Source organism: Tiliqua scincoides, chromosome 4 (assembly GCF_035046505.1).
Source record: "Tiliqua scincoides isolate rTilSci1 chromosome 4, rTilSci1.hap2, whole genome shotgun sequence".
NCBI classification, from domain to species: Eukaryota; Metazoa; Chordata; class Lepidosauria; order Squamata; family Scincidae; genus Tiliqua; species Tiliqua scincoides.
Window position 1 is genome coordinate 45,622,268 of NC_089824.1, and position 21,967 is coordinate 45,644,234.

Below are 21,967 nucleotides of genomic sequence, written 5' to 3' on the forward strand. Positions count from 1 at the left end.
CTCACTAACCACTTCTCTTTGTGTGGTTAGAGTACAATGCTAGATGTGCTTAAATGGCTGCTGCACAGTAAGTGGCAATCTATTTCCATCACCATTATAGCAGGTTACTTCTACAGGTATAAGGACATCAGAAGAACCCTTTTGAATTACATCAAGGGGGTATTTGTCTAGCATCTTGTATCCAATAGGGTCATATCGGTGTTCACATAAATGGTTCCATGATGGCTGCAAAGTTTTCGGATGGCATGCAGGACAGGCATTGTCACTTCTGCCCATGTCATAATCTATTCACCTTCATTTCTCTGCCTGATAGGAGTTTTGTATAATGTTGCCATGCTATATCTGGCAATGATGTCTCTTGTGATAGCCCATACTCTTCCATATGCATGATGGTTTGGATTAATGCCAGGGCAACTTCCAGTCATACTACTGTTATGCAGATGCCACTCTCAACTATATTTTCAGTCACACAGTATAGATGCATTTCTTCTGGGGACTTAAGCCTTTAAAAATTAAATCACTCACAGTGCAGTCATAAGTTAATTGTCCAGTGCAGCGGCCCCTGTGCCAGTGGGGGGGGGTATTGCAAATGTGCTGCAAGACACGTTATGACACCTAGAGAATAGGCAGCAATGGCAGGGAGGCCTGTACCACCCCACCAGCACAGTATCTAGAGGCCCAGCTGCTGGCAGAGGTAAATACAGTGCCAAGTGGCACAGGGGCTAGGAGACAGATGGTGGTGGGAGGGTGTTCCGGAGGTGTTTTGGGGTGGTGGGAGGGTGGAACAGAGGTTGGAAAGGACTGGGAAGGGGGCAGGAATGGCAGATCAGGCCTCCTCCATATCCTAACCCCCTTCCTGGGCCTATGGCATTACAACGTCTTCCCAGATTCAAGGAGCCCCATATGGTAGGCTGGGGCTTTACCTGGCATAATGGGATAAACCTCCAGCCTCCTCCTAACCTACAGTGGATATTGTGCAGGTCATACAGCTTGGCTGCGCCAGCACAGGTTAGGATTGGGCCATCAAAGGCGTACATATGTAATATATAACATGATGAATGTAACGTTCTAATTAATGTCATTTTGGTCACCATGCCACTTTATTTTTATTTAATTTTTAAAATATTTACATACTGCTGTTCCTAGAGCTGAAAGCGGTATACAATATAACAATCAAATTATTGCAAACATAAAAATACAATAGAATAAGAACAATTGAAAACAATACAGGAGAAGGTAAAAAATATAAAAAACGAATAAAACAATAAAAGCAGCATATACTCACCAAACTCTGTGCTGATACACACTGATTAAAAAAGTGGTCCCAATAGAGAGCATTTAGCTCCACAGAAACATTAAATCCATATGTGTAACTTGCCTAAAACAAATCTAATTATATTCTGAGTCCTGTTAAGCCTCTGTGAAAAGTCCAACATTTCACACAAGGGTTTTAACAAAACCTGCTACAAATAATCATGGATGTTTCCTCTTGAACAATGTATAATCCTTTCTGTTGTATTTTCTACACTGATAATAATTCCTGGTAGAGACCATTTCATTCTGTTTTGTGGTTTGGCAACATACCCTTAAGTGGTGCTTCATTTGGTCTGACTGCAGCTAGCTCTGCCACAGTTTCTGACCCATCTTCTTCAAAGAGCCATTGGTTGAGAGGGTAAAAGCCCAGCTCTTCTTTTGTGTTCAAGTCTTTCATCCGGAGCTGCAAGGCAGAGAAAAGAAGCATGTTCTTATTTCACTTTTAATGAAATATGACTAAATATCCCAATGTGGAAAACAACAAACACACACAAGGAATTTCTAAATGCCATTGGAAATGTACTTGTGTCATGAACAGTGTAGCAACAGACAAGCTGCATATTACTCTCGCTGTTTCAGAGGAATCCTGTTGAGGATTCTGAAGGCTCTTTTCTCAGGTGAACAGAGAGGGGATCATAGTCTCATAATCAAGGGAGGAAGTAGACCATACTATTTGTCTCTCTTCCCTCCTTAGTAGCTTGTTTTCACTACAAGCTGGGAGACAGGATTAAGTGTAATTAGCTGGTTAGGAAAGAGATGGGCATTCTAATTCTACCTGCACTCCCCCACCAATGTAGCTGCACCACCAAAAAGTGCATTGCATCCTGTTGGGGGGGAAGCCCCAAAAGTCTCCTCCAGGTAAGGGAACATTTGTTCTCTTGCTCAGTGATAAAGCCGTAGTTGCCCCAACTGGGTCTATTTACACTTGTGCAAACGATTTAACTGGCTCAAGTCCAAGTGGACCCAGGAGGGAGATCAAGGCTGGGAAAGGGAATAGATGCTGCCGATACCATCCCTTCCTGGCCTTGACCCATTTTCTCCCTGCCCCAGTCTCCATCCTGTTCCTCCCTTCCTGCCCCATTACTATCTAATTGAATTGGTACACATTTTAGATTTCCAGAGGCTTCACAAAACTCTAAGGCAGGAGTGTCACATGGGCTGCTTTCGCTGGTGCAGATTCAAGTAGCCCCATAAGGGTGGCTGGTGTCTGATATGGGGTAACAGGATAAATATCTCCTTATCCTTAGTTACGCGACTGCCACCTCCTCATCTGCACTGGATATGGCACAGGCCACTTGGCCTGCCTGTTCCAGCACAGGTTAGGATTCGGTTCCCCATTTTATTAATGTTCCAGGGACAACTTAACATTTCTAATGTCTTCTAATTACTACTTTGATTGCTAATATATTAAAAATGATTGTGCCATAACGTGAGAATAACCACTGCAGAAAAAACACGCCCATTCTATGCAGAAAGAAGCTATTTTTACATTGTCAGTTCAGGGCTTACATAAAGCTCTGATTGACGGTTATAGAGAGCAGATTCTTATATGCAGCAACTGAACAAAAGCAGCATATGTATTAGCACCACAGATGGATGTTCACATTACCTTATCTCACCCTTTCAAATCAGGAATCAAAATTCAATATTTTGGGGATGAGGTGCTTTTGTACCAAGACACCAGTAGTAGTTCAGGGGAGGAAACAATAATACTTAGCATTTGTATGGTACGTTTTTTGACTATGGTTAGCCCAACCCTAACTAAATTCTTGAACTGGAGTACAGTGGGGTCAGTGCAGCTTCTGCTGTATCCAGTGCAGGAATAGAAGCTGCTGGAGGCCTCCTCAAGCTAAAGGGACCTTCATCCTCTTACTCCAGGTAAAGCCCCAACAGCCTCTAAGGGGCTACTCGAATTTGCACCAGCAAAACCGCTGGTACAAATCCAACCAGCTCTGTATCGGGCTTTCAGGCTTGGGAGCAGGAATAGGGTACGGCGGAGGCCTCCTCCGCTGCCCCCTCCTGGGTCAGATCTGCCCTCCTCCCTGCCCTCCCCTGCCCATTACTCCTTCCCTGTTTCCATTCTGCCCTCCCCTGTCCACCCACCATACTGTGGAGCATGTACCTGCTCCAGCGAGTGACAGTCTCTGACATGCGGTGGGAGGTTGGTGCATGCCTTTCTGCCAGTGGGATGGGCCTCCATGCTGGCGCAGTGTACCTGACAGCATGTTTGTGACACTGGGCATGCTGTCCCTCTGGTGGAGACCAGCATAAGATTGGGCTGCCAGCAGGGCCTAGGAGAGGGGGCTAAAAGGGGTAATTTGTACCCAGGCCCAGGGTCCAAAGGAGGGCTGAGGAGCCAAAGGAGAGGGCCCAGAAATTTCCTGGGATGTTATGTTTTCCAATCTACTCAGACTTGTTGCCTGCACAGGATGCTGGGGACACTACTGATGCCACATGGGTTGGTAGACCTGGGCTCCAAAGACTTTTCCAGCTGTCTTTACACTCTCCCCTCCCTGCCCCTACTCTGCTTGCCCGTCACCACCCCCTGATAAAACTCCTCTCAGAGGCCCTGGCTGCCAGTCTCCTGTGGACTAGGACAATTTCTCAAGAATGTGTTTGGATAAGAGTTATAAAACATTTTTGAGGGAAAAGCAGGAAAACAACTTTTCCCAAAGGGATTTGAGGGTGCTGAAACTGAATCTTTTGTTTACCAAGCTGTGTTTTGAAGATCAAAGGTTAAAGTCTTCAGGCAAAATGGCAGTAAACTCAAATGCTAAGATCTGTAACATAAGTTATAACATCAGCACAGAGATAACGACACAACTTTTGTGCCTATTACTGTCTTTGATACCCACTAACATGATTAAAATGCCAGAAAAAGGATATAGCCTTTGTGTAGAGAATTTTTTTAACCAAATTACAATTTGAAATTATTTTCAAAAGTATGTCTTTTATTAGATTTGATTCATTTTTAAGGTGATTTCTGTCTGAAGGTAAGAAAAAAGGAAATTATCAAAGAAAATAATGGGTTTCAGCACCCCAAAATTGTGTAGAAAAAGTGGCTTGCAAATGTGAAAGAAATGTGAAAAACTGTATAGTAGGAGCAGCTGTGAAAAACACATACACAGGCACAGAGAAAAAAGTTGAGACCAGAGTTGTCATATGGTAGGATAAATTAAAAACAGTCTGAACTACAATGATACATTTAAACTTTAATGACACATGCATAAGAACATAAGAACAGCCCCACTGGATCAGGCCATAGGCTCATCTAGTCCAGCTTCCTGTATCTCACAGCGGCCTACCAAATGCCCCAGGGAGCACACCAGATAACAAGAGACCTTCATCCTGGTGCCCTCCCTTGCATCTGGCATTCTGAAATAACCCATTTCTAAAATCAGGAGGTTGCGCATACACATCATGGCTTGTACCCCATAATGGATTTTTCCTCCAGAAACTTGTCCAATCCCCTTTTAAAGGCGTCTAGGCTAGACGCCAGCACCACATCCTGTGGCAAGGAGTTCCACAGACCGACCACACGCTGAGTAAAGAAATATTTTCTTCTGTCTGTCCTAACCCGCCCAACACCCAATTTTAGTGGATGTCCCCTGGTTCTGGTATTTTGTGAGAGTGTAAAGAGCATCTCCCTATCCACTCTGTCCATCCCCTGCATAATTTTGTATGTCTCAATCATGTCCCCCCTCAGGCGTCTCTTTTCTAGGTTGAAGAGGCCCAAACGCCGTAGCCTTTCCTCATAAGGAAAGTGCCCCAGCCCCGTAATCATCTTAGTCGCTCTCTTTTGCACCTTTTCCATTTCCACTATGTCTTTTTTGAGATGTGGCGACCAGAACTGGACACAATACTCCAGGTGTGGCCTTAGCATAGATTTGTACAACGGCATTATAATATTAGCTGTTTTGTTCTCAATACCCTTCCTAATGATTCCAAGCATAGAATTGGCCTTCTTCACTGCCGCCGCACATTGGGTCGACACTTTCATCGACCTGTCCACCACCACCCCAAGATCTCTCTCCTGATCTGTCACAGACAGCTCAGAACCCATCAGCCTATATGTGAAGTTTTGATTTTTTGCCCCAATGTGCATGACTTTACACTTACTGACATTGAAGCGCATCTGCCATTTTGCTGCCCATTCTGCCAGTCTGGAGAGATCTTTCTGGAGCTCCTCACAATCACTTCTGGTCTTCACCACTCGGAAAAGTTTGGTGTCGTCTGCAAACTTAGCCACCTCACTGCTCAACCCTGTCTCCAGGTCATTTATGAAGAGGTTGAAAAGCACCGGTCCCAGGACAGATCCTTGGGGCACACTGCTTTTCACCTCTCTCCATTGTGAAAATTGCCCATTGACACCCACTCTCTGCTTCCTGGCCTCCAACCAGTTCTCAATCCATGAGAGGACCTGTCCTCTAATTCCCTGACTGTGGAGTTTTTTCAGTAGCCTTTGGTGAGGGACCGTGTCAAACGCCTTCTGAAAGTCCAGATATATAATGTCCACGGGTTCTGCCACATCCACATGCCTGTTGACCTTTTCAAAGAATTCTATAAGGTTCGTGAGGCAAGACTTACCCTTACAGAAGCCATGCTGACTCTCCCTCAGCAAGGCCTGTTCGTCTATGTGTTTTGAGATCCTATCTTTGATGAGGGATTCCACCATCTTACCCGGTATGGATGTTAGGCTGACCGGCCTATAGTTTTCCGGGTCCCCCCTCTTTCCCTTTTTAAAGATAGGCGTGACATTTGCTATCCTCCAATCTTCTGGCACCGTGGCCGTTTTGAGAGACAAGTTGCATACCTTAGTCAAGAGATCTGCAACTTCATTCTTCAATTCCTTAATAACTCTTGGGTGGATGCCATCAGGGCCCGGTGACTTATTGATCTTTAATTTATCAATGAGGTCTGAAACATCTTCTCTTTTAACCTCTATCTGACTTAACTCCTCGGTTAGGAGGGGCTGTTCGGGCAGCGGTATCTGCCCAAGGTCTTCTGCCGTGAAGACAGATGCAAAGAACTCATTTAATTTCTCTGCCATCTCTAAGTCTCCTTTTATCTCCCCTTTCCCTCCCTCACCATCCAGAGGGCCAACCGCTTCTCTGGCGGGTTTCCTGCTTCTAACATATTTGAAGAAGCTTTTATTATTCCCCTTAATGTTGCTGGCCATGCGTTCCTCATAGTCTCGCTTGGCCTCCCGTATCACCTTCTTACATTTCTTTTGCCAAAGTTTATGTTCCTTTTTATTCTCCTCATTAGGGAAAGACTTCCATTTACGGAAGGAAGCTTCCTTGCCCTTCACAGCCTCTCTAACTTGGCTGGTTAGCCATGCGGACACCCTCCTGGATTTAGTGGAACCCTTCTTTCTTTGCGGTATACACCTCTGCTGGGCCTCTATTACTGTTGTTTTAAGCAGCCTCCATGCACTCTGGAGAGACTGGACTCTTTTTACCCTCCCTTTCAACCTCCTTCTAACCAGCCTCCTCATTTGAGGGAAGTCCGCCCGTCGGAAGTCAAGGGTTTTTGTTAGAGATTTGCCTGGTATTCTTCCCCCAACGTGCATGTCAAAACGGATCGCAGCATGATCTCTGTTCCCCAATGGCTCAGTAACATTTACATCTCTAACCAGGTCCTGCGTACCGCACAATATTAAATCCAGAGTCACCTGCCCTCTGGTGGGCTCCGTGACTAGTTGCTCTAAGCCACAGTCATTTAGCACGTCAAGAAATCCGGTTTCCTTATCGTGACCAGAACACAAATTGACCCAGTCAATATGAGGATAATTGAAGTCCCCCATGATTACAACCCTGTCCCTCCTTGTCACCTCCCTGATCTGTTTCCTCATTTCAAGGTCCCCATCCGATTTCTGGTCTGGAGGACGATAGCACGCCCCCAGTATTACATTGCTGCACAAGCCTGGTAATTTAACCCACAGAGATTCTATGGTGGAGTCGGACCCACCTTCAATCTCTACTTTGCTGGATTCTATCCCTTCCTTAACATAAACGGCCACCCCACCTCCAACACGCCCCTGCCTGTCCCTCCTGTATTATTATTATTATTATTATTATTATTATTATTATTATTTTATTAATTTGTACCCCGCCTTTTTGCCCAACGGGCACACAAGGCAGCTAACAAACAATTTAAAAATACAACATGAAAAACAGTTAAAAACAATTTACAATGATTAAAAAGCTAAAAACAAAACAAAACAAACACCGTGGATTTTCATATAAAAAGCAAGAACGCCAGCCAGCCTGTCAACAATTAAAAGCTTTTTGAAATAAAAAGGTCTTCAGTTCACGCCGAAACATTAGCAACGAGGGAGCAGTTCTCAGTTCTAAGGGGAGGGTATTCCATAGTTCAGGGGCCACCACTGAGAAGGCCCTCTTCCTGGCTGCCACCCCTCTCATATCTCTTAGTGGCGGCACAGTCAAAAGGGCCCCCCCAGAAGATCTAAGAACACGGGCTGGATTGTAGGGAAGGAGGCGGTCCCTCAAATACCCCGGACCCGAGCCGTAAAGTTTATAGCCTGGGATTGCGGTATCCCACTGATTCTCCGCATTCCACCAGGTTTCCATTATGCCCACTATGTCAATGTTTTCCCTTGTCACCAGACATTCCAGTTCTCCCACCTTTGCTCGTAGACTTCGGGCATTCGCATAAAAGCATTTGTACACGGAATGCCCCAGGGTGGGCTGCTTATTCGCTCCTTTGTCCCCGCATCCTCTCATTGTGCCAAACCGTCTATCACATCCCAAATATGACCCAAATGCCTCTGTCTGCATTTCTACTACCTGACTGATATGAGAAATGATCTGCATGGTTTTTTATAGTTCTTGGGTGTAATTCAAAGAGCAAATCAGCACCCACAAAGTAGCATATTCTTATGTCACCTTTTTCACTATGTTCCACAAATATCTTTTAGTTCATAGAGCATCCTCTTAGGCCAATTTGTGGCCAATTAAAACAGTGGCTGCATAAAAAGAGATGACCTCGTTCATCGTACCTCAGTTCTGGTATTTTCTTTTTCTGGAAGTTTGCCAGGTATCTTCTGAAGGCATGATAACAGAAGTTAATAAGATACTGTAAATTTTAACAGTATAGTATTAATTGTTTTCTGTGTGTGTGTGTGTGTGTGTGTGTGTGTGTGTGTGTGTGTGTGTGTGTGTGTGTTGTTTGTTCTTTAATCTATCGTTTTTCTTATTTAGCCTTTGGGAATGGAGAAGCCATAAATCTCAAATTTTCCCCTCCCACCAAAACACCCAGTATGTCATTTTTCAAGCTCCTTAAGTTTCATACAAATAGAAAGCTTTGTTTTTTAACATCCAGTGGCACTGATGCACAAAGTATAGTGGACGGGTAATATAAGTATACCAAAGTCAATGTATAAGGTATAGTACAAGAGTAACATAAGTATACACATCAATGTATAAAGTACCTTGACAAGTTTAATTCTGCAACTCAAATTTTGTTTGAGTAAAATGAGAGAAATTTTTATTATCCTGCCAACATCACCAACAGTCAACTGTTAAAGAAAAAAATAATACAGTTAGCTGAACTATATAGTACATGTCACATTTCCATTTGATTATATAATGTCATCACAATTTTATTTTTTATTTTATTAGCTGCATAGGCTGCAACCCTATACACACTTACATGGAAATAACTCCCATTGAACAAGTAAGACTTCTGAGTAAGTATGTATAGGTTTGCAATGTCAATGAAGTTGCTAAGGTGAAATTTTAAAATGTAAGCTACTGCATATGTTTCATACAGAATTTTTAAAAAATGAACAAATGTGGAAAGAACAATGGAGTACAATAATACTTATATATTGTACTTATATATAATACTTTAATAATAATAATTAAAACAAGGACTGGGAACCAGCCTACAAGCTGGGGGAAATGGAGCTTTTGTGTACATTCCAAGCAAATGTTTACAAAAACTTGCACTTTCACAGCTCCTCTTCTCAGTTCAGTACTTCTCACCCATTACTTCACCACTGGTATCAGACTTTACCTTAAATGCCCATCACGTTTGTTAGCAAGAGTGCCATGGTGGTTTTCAGAATAACACAAATAATTAAGATACTAAAAGTAGGTTTTACACATGGTTTTGAATAATATGGAATTACAACAATAGCTCTCTCTGTCTGTTTGTGTGTATGTCTGTGTGTATTTTCCATCTAATTACAGAACTGAAGTCTGAAGCTCAATTGTACTTTTTAATAAGAGTTACAGTCCAATCCTAAATAAATCCCTGCACGGAGATGTAGTGGTGCTGGCACAGGCTACTCTGCATCCCGCGAGGAATTCTTAGCTGCGGGAGGTCTCCTTGGGGTAAGGGGACATTTGTCCCCTTGCCTTGGGGTAAGCCCCAGAAGCTGTAATGGGTCAACACAGACTTGCCCCACCACAAGTCCAAGTTAATCTGTGCCAGCAAATTGTGCCTGGAAGGGGGTTCCGATTTGGCATGCTCCACCACTGCCAATACCTCCCCCTTCCTGGGTCCAATCTTCCCACCCCACCTCCTTCCTGTTCTGTCCTCCTCTGCCGCATTCAACCTACTCCCTGCCTCCGCCTGTCCTATTCCACCCACTACATCGGGTTTATCTGCTCCAGCAGGCCTCTGTTACTCCACCAGTGTGTGAGGGAAGGCTCTGGCTTTCCTGCAGCCCCCTGCACTGCTGCGAAGTACTTTATGATGCTTTTGCAGCAGCCTGTGCCAGCAGAACAGGTGTTCTGTAGGTGCAGGCCTTGAAAAGGACTGGGCTGTTAATTTCATTAGGTGTTAAATAAAGTTTACATTCATTTTGTGGGTGGTTGTTGGCTGTAGGAAATTCTCAATCTATTTTAGTATGCATGTCTCTGTGTTCATAAGAATAGCATTCAACATTTATGAACATTACTTCTTCATGCTCTTTTGGGAATAAGGAATAGTCTGATGTGCTGGAGCAGCACTGTACTCTGATAAATATACCAATGCAGCAGCATAAAACAAAAACATGAAGGTAGAAGAGTCAGTACATGCTGTGTATACTGTATATAGTATGATCCATGCAAATTACAAACTCACCAAAAATGGATCATTTTTCAGATTCTGAACTCTCTGCGCAATAGATTTCCCACTGGTTCCATGCACAAGGACTTCTATATCAGGCATTATTTCTGGAATGTGGGCACAATCCACCCACATTATCCACTGTCCTTGACTTCGAACATCAAAATCCTTCACTAGACCAGATGTCACGTTGGTCTCTGTATAAGTAATAGATAATGCACATTTCAGTTAAAGTCTAATCTAAAAACTCCTCCACTATGTCAGTTGCCACTGTCATATTAAATTTTGGTGATGCCGTGTATAATGTAATACTAGAGTAATATCCTAGGAATCATGATTTGAGTTTCAACATAGGGCTGCATAACTATATTGGTGTTGAACCCTTGCACTCACATACGGGCACCATATAATTCTGTTCTTGGATTCTATGACAAATTCTATGGAACACTAGATTACAGGATCAGGCCATTATATTATTTTAAATATACTAAATATGGAAGATCTACAATTTCCAGTAAAATTTGAATGTACTTTTGGAAATTCAGTCCCAAGAACCTTGGAGAGACACACATAGCTTATTTATCATTCCAGGACTGCAATCTTTGCTCACTTATCTAGAGTTCATTCTGGCATTCACATATGAGAAAATGTGCTTTAGGATTGGGGTCCCAATCCGATTACAAGGACTTGTGCAATAAAAAGAGGTATTACCTTGTAATGGAATTACAAATTCTGTAAAATCTGTCTTTGAATGTTTATTGATCCAATTATTGTGAAGAAAAGTATATGTGGTAAAAGGGTAACTTCCTTCTTTTATGAGGATCTTTTCCAGGAACCAATCATCTAGAAAGAAAAAGAAACAAGAACATTGTTATTCATGGACTGTTTTTGTGGTATGTCTAAATAGTAAAGAAATGTAAAGTATTTTCTGCTCTTAAAAGGCTATACAAATAAAGTAGCAGTAATAGTGTTAGTAGAAGCAGTTGTGATTTGCTCTCACTTACCAAAATAAGAGAGATCATTTATGTCTATAATAGGGAATGAAGAGTCAAGGCTTCAGTTTTACTCCATTCATACTAAGCATAGGTGAGGCATAAAGTCCTCTCTTTCATCTTCTCTCTTACACCCCTAGCTAGAAATCTAGATTATCATCTGTTCTTTGTTATTAGGGGTTGGGCATCCCTTATCTGAAGTGCTTGGAACCAGAAGCATTTTGGATATCAGATTTTTCTATATTTTAGAACACTTGCATTTACCTAATGAGTTATTTGGGGATGGGGTCCAAGTAAACGCAAAATTCATTTATTTTCATATACACTTTATACACATAGACTGAAGGTAATTAATATAAAATAGTATATAAAATATTTTAAATAATTTTGTGCAACCTGTCACATGAGGTCAGGTTTGGAATTTTGTGGCATCATGTTTTATTTATTTGCAGAATTTATATCCTGCCTTTCCACTCCAGAAAAGAGCACTCAAGGCTCAAGGTTTGTGCTCAAAAAGGTTATGGTTTTCAGAATATTTTGGATTTCAGAATTCCGTATAAAGGATGCCCAACCTGTATAAACAAATATTATAAAAATTATATATTATAAAGAAATTACAATATTTCTTTACCCAGTAATTATTCTGTGGAACTCCTTGCCACAGGATGTGCTGATGACATCTGGCCAGGATGCGTTTCAAAGGGGATTGGACAGATTTCTGGAGGAAAAGTTCATCACAGGTTACAAGCCATGATGGGTATGCATGGGAGTTGGCAACCTTCAGTCTCGAGAGACTATGGTATCGCACTCTGGATGGTGGTTCTGGCACAGCTTCTAGTGTGGCTGAAAAGACCGATTCGGGAGTGACAATCCCTTCCACACCGGGAGCAAGTGCAGTCTGTCCCTGGTCTGTCTCCCTGGCTATGGGCCTTCCTTCTTTGCCTCTTTGCCTCAGACTGTTGGCCAAGTGTCTCTTCAAACTGCGAAAGGCCATGCTGCACAGCCTGCCTCCAAGCGGGCCGCTCAGAGGCCAGGGTTTCCCACCTGTTGAGGACCACTCCTAAGGCCTTCAGATGCCTCTTGCAGATGTCCTTGTATCGCAGCTGTGGTCTACCTGTAGGGCACTTTCCTTGCACGAGTTCTCCATAGAGGAGATCCTTTGGGATCCGGCCATCATCCATTCTCACGACATGACCGAGCCAACGCAGGCGTCTCTGTTTCAGCAGTGCATACATGCTAGGGATTCCAGCTTGTACCAGGACTGTGTTGTTTGGAACTTTGTCCTGCCAGGTGATGCCGAGCATGCATCGGAGGCAGCGCATGTGGAAAGCATTCAGTTTCCTCTCCTGTTGTGAGCGAAGAGTCCATGACTCGCTGCAGTACAGAAGCGTACTCAGGACACAAGCTCTGTAGACCTGGATCTTGGTATGTTCCGTCAGCTTCTTGTTGGACCAGACTCACTTGGTGAGTCTGGAAAACATGGTAGCTGCTTTACCGATGCATTTATTTAGCTCGGTATCGAGAGAAAGAGTGTCGGAGATCGTTGAGCCAAGGTACACAAAGTCATGGACAACCTCCAGTTCATGCGCAGAGATGGTAATGCAGGGAGGTGAGTCCACATCCTGAACCATGACCTGTGTTTTCTTAAGGCTGATCGTCAGTCCAAAATCTTGGCAGGCCTTGCTAAAACGATCCATGAGCTGCTGGAGATCTTTGGCAGAGTGGGTAGTGACAGCTGCATCGTCGGCAAAGAGGAAGTCACACAGACATTTCAGCTGAACTTTGGACTTTGCTCTCAGTCTGGGTATGCATAACCTCCTGGGTTTAGAAGTAGGCTACCTCAGAAAGCAAGGTGCAAGGGAGTGGCACCAGGATGCAGGTATCTTGTTGTCTTGTATACTCCCTGAGGCATCTGCTGAGCCACTGTGAGGCTGAAGAAGAAAAAACTGGAGTAGATGGGCCTTTGGCCCAATCCAGTGGGGCTCTTCTTAACTTCTCATTTGAAACATTTCCAATGAGTAAAGGGGACCAGCTCACTTAACAAGAAAAATTCCACTTGTCTGATTTAGTGCTAGTCATGCGTAACAATGTGCTATGTGATCAGTAACATCTATACAAGAACTGTGCACATTGGCCACTTCAGGCTTTGTCTAAGAAAACTCATACCACAACAAACCAGCTCTCTTTGGCCACAATTCCAAAGCAGCTATATCAGTGTGCAAGTGGAAACCATGTATTTAGACCAAAGTGCCTTTGATGTGCCAGCTGCAACACTCCCACTATTGATGGATGCCACTGTTTTGGGGTGCGGTAGGGAAAACCTTCCTTCCCAATATGCCAAATAACTCTTTTGGATAGCAGCCCTTCTCTTTTGGAAATTACAGACCTGTACAGTACTTCTGGTATTTTTTTGTAATATGCTCAAGAACACGAACTGTTTTCCTTTTATAGATAGTACCTTTTTTCAAACTTTTAAATCCTACAAGGACTTGGTTTAGCATTCCAAGGTGTACTGCGGTGATTTTGAAAACATCTACCTGTAATGTGAGAAGAGTTAACACTGTTAACAAGCTATTGTACATCTTCAATTAAACTGCAAGAACAATAACTGAAATTTAAACATGCCAAAATGTTACTTCAGGATTTTTCTCTGCTTAGATGAAGATTTCATTGTAAGTAACAATATATCATTTCCTGCAAGATCATTGTAAAAAGATGTGCAATATAGCTGACGTTTTAAGTGTCAGTGACTAGTATGACTTTATTGCAAATATTAAAGTATCACATTATTTAGAAGTGCAGTATTTCCTGGAGTGGTTTAGAGTTCCAGTAAGCTACTCATTTGTAATAGAGCTCACAAAAAGAAATAAATAAAATCCGATGAATTATGGTTACTACACAAAGTGACCTTGCCTTTATTCTGAAGTATCTCAAAACTGGCCATGCTCAGAGCTTGGATACTGGGCTAGATTTGCCTAACAGGCAGCCCAATCCTGAAGGTGGCACCGCCACCGAGTGCAGCAATGCCAAAGCGACTACCACTGCATCCTGTGGCACCACAGCAGCAGCTGGAGGTCTCCACAGGGGAAGGGAATTTTCATCCCTTTTCACCAGGGAGAGCCCCAAGCCCCACAATGGGGCTTCGCAAGTCTGCTCCGGCTATTTTGGAGTCCATGATCTGGCAGAGCAGAGCGCTGCCAATTCCGTGCCCCTCCTGCCCAGTTCCTTCCCATCCTCCCTGCCCCCGAAGCCCTCACCACTGCCCGGAACTCTTACCTAGCTGTGGGCAGCATCTTACTGATGCTGGGCCAGTGCTTAGCTCCAACTTGGTGCAGGGCGTGCCTTATGGTCTGTTTGTGACACTCAGCGCAGGAAGTCATCTCTGGCACTGGCCCAGCTCAGAACTGAACCCTCAGGATACCAAATATTTTATTCCTTTATAAATTTACTGCACATACACATCTTTGCCATAATGTTTTCTACATGCATGTGAGTATTCGTATTAAATTTGACTTTTTTCTTAGTAGCAGAACTTACCAGTAAATCTTCCATGTTGCTAATTTTTCCTACATAGGGTTATTTGCTCATTATAGTCACAGTGCTAATTTCCTCAATTTTTATTTTTTTCTCCCCCCATCCTGCATCCTCCCCCGGAATGGCCTGAGGGGTTCTGCTTCTTGAATTAGAGCAGATCCACCACCTCTGCTAAAATATACAGGGGGGCCCATATCTGCAGATTCTGTATACACGGTCTCATTTAACCATGAATGGGGGAGGGCACCCCACACCCTCTGGAGGTGAGGGGAGCTGTGTTCCCCTCCCCTCTGGAGGGTCTTCTGACATCCCCCGAATCTGTGTCCCCCATATTCCCAGATTCATGTATTCACAAGGATTCTGTAATAGAAAACCCATTGATATGGGGGCATACCTGTATTAAAAAAACAAAACTCTTGTGCATATGTTAGTACACATGCGTGCCCCCACCATTGCTGCTTTTGCCTCTGATGCTGCCTCCTTGCCCTCCTCCTACCCAAGCAGTTGCTTAGGAAAGCAGCTGAGTGGGCAAGGAGCAGAGAGACAAGGAGGAGAGAGGCAGCATGTGGCAATCTGGAGCCTACCTGCCATGTTAAGATTTTTTATGCTTCATTGTTCAGTGATTGAGGACCCAGCCCTATGAGTGCCTTCTGCTGATAGCTACCAGTGTGGAATGGCTGGTGACCACACATGCATGCCACTAGAGCACCAGAGGAGGTACACTGGCAGCTTAGGTGGGCAGTGAGCAGGGAGAGACAATAATGGGGCATTTCAAAAGAAGAATCAGAGAGCATGTCATGGAAAGAGGGGGTAGATTTGCTGGCAGTAACACAAGCCAGATCTTATCTCCCATTTTTCTGCCTGTTCCTGGCTCTCCTTAGATCTATGCCAGTTATACAGTATATCCATATGCCAGCTACATAGCATGCATAGCATGCAAGGCATGCCTTCATGGCATGGTTGTATGCTTCAGCATGGTTGGGGATAGGACTGGGCAGGGAATTAAGAAAGCACATAAGTTTCTCCCACCAAAAACTAGAGGGATGTGCAGTGCACTCCTAGGTATGTTTACTCAGAAAAACATTCCACAGAATTCAATGTACTCTCAGATAAGTCCAGGGTGATCAGATGCTATAACAGCAAAAGAGGTCAAGGCAGCCCAAAATGTAGGACATCCAACAAGAATGTAGGATATGAAAAAAATAAAACCTAAAAACACTCATATATTGATTCAAGTGGTTAATTTAAACACAATATTACTTATTAAATTTAAAGCTATATTATATATAATTTATTACATATAATTTATGAATTACAAGAAGGCTCTGCACTGCCTACAGGGTCCCGCTCACAGGGAAAAGGAGGGCATTTAAGTTCTTTTCCACGAGGCTAAAAAAGAGGACATGTTCTGAAAAAAAAAAGAGGACATCTGGTCATCCTGAGTAAGTATGCCTAGGATTGCAGCCTTACAGCATAAGCCGATGCCTGTCTACTCAGAAGTAAACCCCATTATTTAAATGGGTCTTACTCCTGTGTAAGTGTGTATAGGATTGCAGGATAATTTGGCTGGATAATGTTCACTTATACTATTCATTTTTAACAGAGAATTCCTATATGAACTTTTTGGTTCCACAGCCATTTCTGGAAAAAAGCGATGCATTATGTGAAACAAGCTATTAAAAAGATGTTTTCAATGGCTGGGCATTTTTTTACCTGTCCTCTGTCAAAAGAGAGTGGGCCTCTTTTTGAATCATGAAGCCATTGCTTTCCAGAGTCACCCCTGTCTCCTTGAATACAAAGATAAGCATCTCCACTGGCATCAGCTTTCTTTTTGTCTCCAGTGTGTATGTGAATGGAATACTCCACAACTGAAGTAAATAAAAGAAATATATATCACTATAATGAGAGAAATCTTGAGACTATTTGTCATTGGTTATAAAGTAGGATTACTTACCAGGCTTCTTAGTTGCAGAATTTTATAGATGAGTCGCTACCACATAGAAATACGTTATTAATGAAGGAAGGGACAAATCACATTTAAGGATCTACTAGCATATACTGTAAGTGTGCAGTAATTCCAATATCTGCTTGAGAAAGTTTTTTTTTTTTAATACAATTACCCAATGGACTGTGTTGCAGTGTTTCCAGTCAGAGCTCTATAATTCTAGGGGCCATAAATCCAAAGACTATAGTGGGAGAATGTGCCAGTTCCCAAATTTCCAATATAAAATAGACTAGGCAGAAAAAGTAAAAGAAGGGAGAATTTTATTAACTTCTCATATATCTCTATATGAATCTCCAGTGATGTTGGCTCTGGAATTGTCACACTGTGTTTACCCACTCACAGAGGGTTCACGTAATGTCATCACCCATCCATTGTCCATTCAGATTTTCCTCATGCATAGTCACATTTATTAATGGGGAAAATCCATTAGTGATGAGAACAAAGGTACATCAGTACAATGACCACACATGGGAACCACTGTTAGTGCTACTGTTTAATCTTGTCTTGAGATACACATGTCCAGATACAATAGAAAAGCACAACAAAACCAGGGGGGTATGGGGAGGAGGAAAGGTCAGCCTACTGCATCTCCCCAAACCTACTGTGTCTTCTCCTGCAGTGTGGAAGAAATTAAAGGTGGGATCAATCAACACTGTTACCTCAATGCATATTTATGCAATGTGTGTTTGTCCTAGTTAAAGAATCTTCATCTAGTGTGTTTTTTTCTACATATTTGTTCTCTTTGCATAAACCTTCATTGCTATATTTACAGAGTGAAGACTTAATGCCCTAAAGCTATTTTGCTAATTAGCAGCTCCAGTTAAAAAAAATAGCCTAATTAAATTAACATAAAATATGTAATTAACTGTCTCATATGAAACTTCCCTAAAATCAAAAAAGACCTGTTCAAACAAAAAAAGGTAATAGTTTAGGGAAGACATAAGCCCCTTCCTTACCCTTTCAAAAGGAATGGGTACAGTCCACTTACCCTCTGAATGTTTTCAGAGATACTGCAGAAAAAGGAATAACCCTGTTATTTAGACTGAGTTGCAGCCTAAACTGCTGACATGCCCAGAAGCCATTCAGGCAAAGATTTGTAGCATTGTTTCTGTCATGAGTAAGCATCCCTCTCCTGAGAATAACTTCCTTTCTCCTTAAGATAGCTCTCTGTGTATACTGAGACTGCCATAGGAAACAACCTGTCACATTCTCCATTCTGACCCAAGCTCTAGGTCCTGTACTACATATAGCCTTCAGATATAAATGGGAGCCCCAAGTCTGACTAGTGACACGTGAGACCAATGGTCTTGACTAAAACCTAGCTTACACCTGATCATTGGTCCAGTCACTCACCTGACTTGGGAAATTTGAATGTTGATTAATTTCAAACTGGAAATTCTGGCTCTGTTCAGAGTAGGGGCGGGAGACTGGTGAGGAAGGGCATGGAATAGGGCGAGGCTGGGCGGATCGGGCCTGGGATGGGGACAGGATTGGTGGTGCTGGCCAGGGCCTAGGAGAGAGGGGTAAAGGGGCTAATTTGTACAGGGGCCCAGGGCAAAAAGGGGGGCCAAGGGGCCAAAGGTGGGGGTCCATAAATTTCCTGGGATCTGACATTTTCCTATTTCCTCAGCTCTATTGCACGTATGGGATGCTGGGGACACTACTGACGCCACATGGGTGGGTAGACCTGGGCTCCAAAGATTTTTCCAGCTGTCTCTACCCTCCCCTCACCATGCTTCGCCCCTCCCTGCCCCTATTCTGCTCACCCGTCACCACCCTCCCCTGCTCTGTTTCACATACCCCCTTTGCAAAGGGGCCCAAAATAAATTTTGTACCCCCTGATAAATTTCCTCTCGGAGGCCCTGGTGCTGGCTCATACTGTATCCTATACCCTTTCCTGGGTCTGATCCGTCAACATGGATCAAGTCAGACTTGCACCATCTATATAGGTTTATTCCAGGACAAGGGGGAAAATGCTCCCTTACTCTAAAGAGACCGTCAGTCTTCAAAATTCCCCTGTAGGATGCAGTGGAAGCCACATCAGCACCATTGCATTGGCACAGGGAAACTTAGATAGGATTGGGCTATTAGAAGTGGAGACAGAATGTTTGGAAAATAAATAGCATGGGTGAAAAGTATCTAACACCATACAGGCTATCAACTACTGAAAAGTACCTACCTCTGCGAATCTGTATTTTGCTACATGTACATGGTTTTAACATTGGGTAGATTGTAAAAAAGAATTCTAATGCAACTTATTGCCAGTGGAGACTGCATTACTATTTGTAATATGAACTTATTCAAGGAAACGCTGATGTTAAATTTCATGCACAAAAGCGTTCTTAGCTACCTGTGACTTCCTTGGCAAAACCCACGTTTCCTTCGTGCTGCTGCTTTTGACAAAATCAACCACTAAACTAAATTATTATAACAAATTTGTGAATCTGGTTCATTTCAACAGGAACTGAATACAGAGAAGTTTTCATTGCGCATATGGCACCTAAAAATGTTTGATTTCCCTGCTGTAAAAGCAGAGGCCCAAATACCTGAGCAAAGAAAGCATTTCCATTCCATTTACCAGGAAAAAAGCAAATAACGTAAAGCTCTGTAGTTCTGATTCCATTCAGGCACACTGGAGTACACATTTGAGAAAGATTTACATGAACAGAATATTAAAAGCCATTCTATAAATCCAATGCCAAATTTCTGTGCGTGCCTTCATCAACTTATTTATTTGCAATTGGCTATGTGGAAGGGTAGATATATTGGCAAGCAACCTTATATTTGTCACCAGCTCCTGCTCAGTTTTAAAGGATTGATGTTAACATTCCATTCCCCACTCCTCCTGTCATATTTGTTTTTGGCAGACTGCAGAAAATCAGGAGAATCAGTATGTATCCCAGTGCAAAATAAAATAAACAGAAACTTTATTTCAAGTTATACAACCCACTGCTTTTTCCAGTCTTTTTTTTGGTGGGCAGGGATAATACATTCAAAATATATATTTAAGATAAGCAACCGAAAAAGTAGGCAATATGGAATATTTTCTAGAGGGAAAAGTGTGTTCGTCTGTAGTGGCAAAAACAATAAAGAATCTTCTGATTCTGATATATAGAACTAGATCCTGTAATGTGTGGATCTTTAATCCATGGCTTAAGACTCACTTACTTAAAGTAACATGTTAAATTATGCTTTAAAATCTTCTGATACTTTAAACACTTAAATGCATTTATTACTGCATAAGCTTTCATAAGCTAGAGCCCACTTCTCAATTAGCAGGTATATGCACACATACATGGGGAAATTTTCTTTTTTAAGTGAAGTGTGGGATCAAAAAGCTACAAACTGCAATCATTACAACATTTGGAGTATGTATAGGTGCTAGAAAATCCCAGGACAAAAGGTAATCCTAAATATACTTGCTAGGGATTAAGTTCCACAAACCTCAGTGGGATTTACTTCTGAGTGAATTAAAATGTACTGTAAGACTCATTATTGGAAAAAAAAATTAAGAAACAAGTTAAATTTGTCATCTGTTGTCACTCTTCTGTATAGATAAGGGGAAAAAAGGCAAAAAAAATTGATTGATTTATATTAAAAGCTGTCCTACAGCTCATTTTACACAATTCTGCTACTGGTATTGAGAGCTTTATAATAAAAGGATGATTTCAAATATTGTGACATTTTATGCAGTCACTTCTTTAATAAGTTTAAATTATAAAAAAGATCATATCATTGAAGGATTTTAAAGGCCAATTATGTATTGAGACTGCAAAATTAAAACGTGTGAGAGTCTGACAAATGAGAAAATGCTAGGTCTAACCAAGGTGCTAAAATTATGTGCATGATGAAAGAACATTTTGGTTAACTACACCTTGTGCTATCTTCCTTTCTGTGCCTTTACTGCGGAACAGAATATCAGGCGGGATTATTAGAATTGGTGTATAAAGAGAGATGGATAATTCAAATTCTATTTCCTTTTCAGCGATGTATGGCATTCCTTATTCAGGGACTTCTTTTTGAGTGTTTTGCCCGGTGTCTAATAAATTACATGATTGTTCCAGCAAAGCAGATTGTCAAGGCAGTTGATAAGGTCATTTCTAAATAATGGTATTAGGTATTTTCAGGAGGTTTTTTTGCCCATGAGGTCTATGGGTTTGACAGCAGCACCTAACGTGCAAATTTTGTTTGCCAAGCATGTAGGTGCATGCTTTCAATGAAAGCACATCAGAGCTGGCCAGATGGTTACAACCTTTTTTAGGGAGGTTGCTCAAAGGTAGTCCCAAATGTTCCTGAAAGCATTTTTATTATTTACAGTCTTTTCTGTATTGTAGTGTCTAGCAAACAAACCCCATTGAGTTGCTTATAAGAGTTTAATTATTTATATTCTCCTATGCCCATCTGCACTGCTACCTCTCTTTATTACACAATACAATGAAAACAAAGGAAACAATGAGAAGTGCATGAAGTTTTGGTGTGGCCCACTCTCTGAGTTTAAAACTGACAATATACTGTACTCCCAATTCCCCACACTGCTATGCATTCCTGTTTTAAGGTATCTCTAATTCCAAACAGACATGAAGATGTTTTTATATGCTCCAATTGTAATGATTAGAAAAAAGAAAAAAGAAATCATGCCTTGCAAAAAGTTATCTTCTTCCTGAAGAAAAACCTAATCTGTTCATAAAATATTTCATTCTGCTGTTGTTTATAGAATATTTATTTAATAAATTTATACCCCACTTTATCTCCCTAGTGGACATTCAAAGGGCATTCAAAATTATAGTCTTTAGAGTAGCTTCACACATATGCCTTGAACTTTGGGATAATCGCAAATGAGTCCAAATTTTACTACTACTACTACTACTGCTGCTGCTGCTACTACATCATCATCATATAACAGTGTGTTTTATATTATTTTAGAATATAATCTTCACTGCTTCTGCAGCTAGCAAAAAATGCTATTTTTAACTATCAGTTTTATTATCTTCTACCTCCTCCCCTTCAAGCTATAATTCCTCTTTACAGTGATGCTGTGCAC

The 21,967-nt window shown here is 42.0% G+C and overlaps 1 protein-coding gene across 1 annotated transcript in view; it reads right to left on the minus strand.

Annotated features, from left to right (window-relative positions):
• The window catches only part of RP1 (RP1 axonemal microtubule associated), a 206,939-nt gene that overhangs the window by 49,792 nt on the left and 135,180 nt on the right, over nucleotides 1-21,967 (minus strand). The window contains exons 37-42 of the mRNA XM_066624417.1: nucleotides 16,635-16,789; nucleotides 13,846-13,924; nucleotides 11,107-11,238; nucleotides 10,411-10,592; nucleotides 8,768-8,854; nucleotides 1,585-1,717 (exon numbers count right to left, since the gene is read on the minus strand). Of these exons, the coding sequence (XP_066480514.1) occupies nucleotides 1,585-1,717; nucleotides 8,768-8,854; nucleotides 10,411-10,592; nucleotides 11,107-11,238; nucleotides 13,846-13,924; nucleotides 16,635-16,789 (768 nt within the window). The remainder of the gene's footprint in view (nucleotides 1-1,584; nucleotides 1,718-8,767; nucleotides 8,855-10,410; nucleotides 10,593-11,106; nucleotides 11,239-13,845; nucleotides 13,925-16,634; nucleotides 16,790-21,967) is intronic.